Source organism: Poecilia reticulata, linkage group LG1 (assembly GCF_000633615.1).
Source record: "Poecilia reticulata strain Guanapo linkage group LG1, Guppy_female_1.0+MT, whole genome shotgun sequence".
NCBI lineage: Eukaryota > Metazoa > Chordata > Actinopteri > Cyprinodontiformes > Poeciliidae > Poecilia > Poecilia reticulata.
Window position 1 is genome coordinate 2,770,757 of NC_024331.1, and position 3,488 is coordinate 2,774,244.

A 3,488-nucleotide genomic window follows, 5' to 3' on the forward strand; every position below is an offset into this window, starting at 1 on the left:
ATATATAATTTTTTTTTTTTTTTTGATAACTAAATTTGAAAAGTAAAATTTTCATATGTAGAATTGTTGCACACAGATATTTACATACTTTTAAGTGGCTAGATCTGTTAATTTAGATTTTTACTATATTTAATGTTTTGGGAAATTATGTATTACACAAAACCAATATATATCAATACTGAAACATGACCACAATGTGATTCAGAAACAACTCTTTCTATCCAAATTGTCTAGAGATTATGTTTAAGTTATGTGACTGAAAATGGGAGAAGACGGTGTAAACAAATGTAACATTAATTTGAAACAATGCTGTAAAGTTCTGTTCTGTACCAAATTCCATCAGTTTATATTTAAACAAAAATAGGTTGGGGAAAAATTCTGTAACTTAAATGAGCAGTATTTAAGTTAGTTTAACGGCTTGGCTTTTGCAATTCTTACAATATATATTTTTTTCTTTCTGCACCTTCCCTCCAGATCATAAAACATATTTGGTTTTATGACCTGGAGCTGCCACCCTATTGTCACAAAAAAAGAGAAAAAGCTCCATTAGCAGCAGGATAAATAACAGCCGTGAGAATTTTCAAAGCAGAGTTTGGAGGAGACTGGAAGTCTGAGCTTCAAGAGATGCCAAACACAGATATGTCCAGGATATGGGAGCTGTCAGATTCCTTTTGTTAATCTACTCTTTAACTAGATCAGATGAATGTAAATTTAGCATTTCATTTAGAAATTGATGTTCATGTATTAAGTGTTATCAGAAGAAGGTAAAATTTTATCTAACCAGCTCATGGTGGCTTCTGAAGAAGACCTGATGAAGGAATTTATTTAATTTCTAATGTCCATTTTTCTTCCTTTAATTATTTATATGTCTGTGTGATTCCTTCCAGATCTGTCTCTGGTCAGATTCATAACCACTGAGCTAACCAGAGGCTACTTTCTGGAACACAATGAGGCCAAATATACGGAGCGCAGAGAGAGGGTCTACACCTGCCTCCGCATCCCCAAGGAGCTGGAGAAGGTAAACATAGGAGCTCCAGAGAAGTCCATCATCGATCACTCCCACCAGAGTTAAACACGTTTACATGTCCGTGTGTCGGCTCTCCCTGCAGCTGATGACTTTCGGCTTCTTCCTCTGTCTGGATACGTTTCTGTACGTGTTCACCCTCCTGCCGCTCCGAGTGATTCTGGCCCTTTTGCGACTCCTGACTGTGCCATGCTGCGGCCTCGGGTAATCTGCACTAATAGCTGTGGGGAGTGAGACAGGTTGAAGCCAAACTCAATGGGTAATAAGCAGATACTAAAGTGAAACCAGATATAGATGTTTAAAGAGGCAGTGTTATGTAAAATCACTTTTTTTTTTTAGCTTCACATCGTGTTCTAATATTATCCCATCATCAAAAACATACCTGGAGTGTTGCCATGATTCTTTCATGGTTGTTTGAGAAATCCTTCAATCTCCATGGCAACCATTCAGCTGTGCAAAACACCTGAGGGGACTGAGCTCTGCCTTCAAGGACCCAGTTGCAGGAAGCTTCCAAGGCTCTGCCTGACAGAGCAGCCCTCTCCTGCAATCCCCTCTCAGCTCCTATAGACTAGCCAGCAGCAATTAGCAAACACCTGGTGGAACTGCGCATCTACTTAGCTCATCATACAAACTAAGTGTCAGTGAAATGCTGGTAAAAACGTTGTTAAAGGGTTAATAGGGGAGCCATGTAGTGATGACTTCCTGGACGCAGAGTTTCAGAAAGAGCAGGAGTTTTTAAAGAGACAGAGGCCCAATTTCAAGGCGTTAAATTACAAAGTGAAATTCCTTTTAATTAAGTTTTGATATACATATAGAGCATTTTTATGATAACTGAAGGCAACATAGTTAGCCTACTTGATTGTGCTGTAAAATGCCACCTTGCGCCTAGAAAACATAATACTGCCCCTTTAAGCAAAATAAATAAGACAGAAGATTAAGCGATGCTGTAAGTTTGAAATATGTTATTATACATCTGCAGTTATATAATTTGCAGATGATTTTAAATACAGATTTATTGAAAGTTTTCTACATATTGTCTTGTCACAACTCAATAACTGGACCTCAACATTACTGGTCTAGCACATAAGATGCCATTCAAATACATTTAAGTTTGCAGGGATAACATGAGCAGGTGTGGAAAAACTCCAGCACTCCAGATACTTTTGCAAAGCAGAATCATTTATAGTTATTAATGGGAATTTGTTTTACGTTGTAAGTCTTTAGGAAAGTATTTAATTGTCTACAAAGGTGACTTTTTTTCTATATCCTATCTGTTTGATTAAATCTAGTATCTATACTATTCATACTATTTGATAGTTGTAAGTAAAAACACATAGAAATTTTGGGAATGTTTTCCCATGGCAGTATTTACATGTAGTGCAATGATGGTTTTAACCACCAGAGGGCAGCAGATTTCTACACGATTCATTCAATTTGATTATATAATAACAAGCAGCATTTTGTGGCTCTTGCGTTTTGAATTTTAGCTTGGATTTTTTCCATCATGTAACATTCTGTTTCCTGTGATGTTTTCTGGGCTCCAGCGGCTCCCGTTTGCTGCAGCCTGCCCAGGTGTGCGACGTCCTGAAGGGCTTCATCATGGTGCTGTGCTACTCAATGATGAGCTACGTGGATTACTCCATGATGTACCATCTGATCCGGGGACAGTCCGTCATCAAACTCTACATCATCTACAACATGTTGGAGGTAGAGTCACATGGTTGTCTCTGGGTTCTGGCTTTGTCAGCTGATTTCACATCCACCCACTGATTTGCCGTCGGTGCTTTCCGTCAGGTTGCCGATCGCCTCTTCTCGTCGTTTGGCCAAGACATCCTGGATGCTCTGTACTGGACCGCCACCGAGCCCAAGGAGAAGAAGAGAGCACACATAGGAGTGATTCCTCACTTCCTCATGGCTGTGCTCTACGTCTGTATCCTCACTGGGACTGACCTCTGAGAGTCCAAAACACTGAGATGAAAACAGACTTAATGGTAGTAATATTTGCCAGACTGCACTCTATCTGGATTATTAAAAATAACAATCTTTATGTGTTAGTTAATGGACTAGTTGTCCAAAGGTCAGTTTGAGTGGACCAGCTTAGAAACGCACACCAGCCTTTCACTGCTGAATGCAGTTTGTGTTATTGAAGCCAAATGATCATGTTCTCATTTTTATTCTGATCTGAATGGAGCATTTTCATCTGTTTTACACCATTTAAGAGTTTCTATAGTCTGGAAAACCAGAACACTCTATAAGTCATAGCTACATCTGAGTATGATTGGAAAAGGATAACAAATATGGAAACATTTATTTCCCATATTCCTTCCTTACTTATGTTTTTTCTTCTTTTTTCCTTTGTTCTTCCTTTCTTTTTAACCCTTTCCTTCCTTCCTTCCTTCCTTCCTTCCTTCCTTCCTTCCTTCCTTCCTTCCTTCCTTCCTTCCTTCCTTCCTTCCTTCCTTCC

The 3,488-nt window shown here is 38.9% G+C and overlaps 1 protein-coding gene across 1 annotated transcript in view; it reads left to right on the forward strand.

Annotated features, from left to right (window-relative positions):
- Nucleotides 1-3,488, forward strand: part of tapt1b (transmembrane anterior posterior transformation 1b) — an 11,033-nt gene that overhangs the window by 909 nt on the left and 6,636 nt on the right. Inside the window, exons 2-5 of the mRNA XM_008402145.2 lie at nt 888-1,018; nt 1,110-1,228; nt 2,569-2,731; nt 2,819-2,954. Of these exons, the coding sequence (XP_008400367.1) occupies nt 888-1,018; nt 1,110-1,228; nt 2,569-2,731; nt 2,819-2,954 (549 nt within the window). The remainder of the gene's footprint in view (nt 1-887; nt 1,019-1,109; nt 1,229-2,568; nt 2,732-2,818; nt 2,955-3,488) is intronic.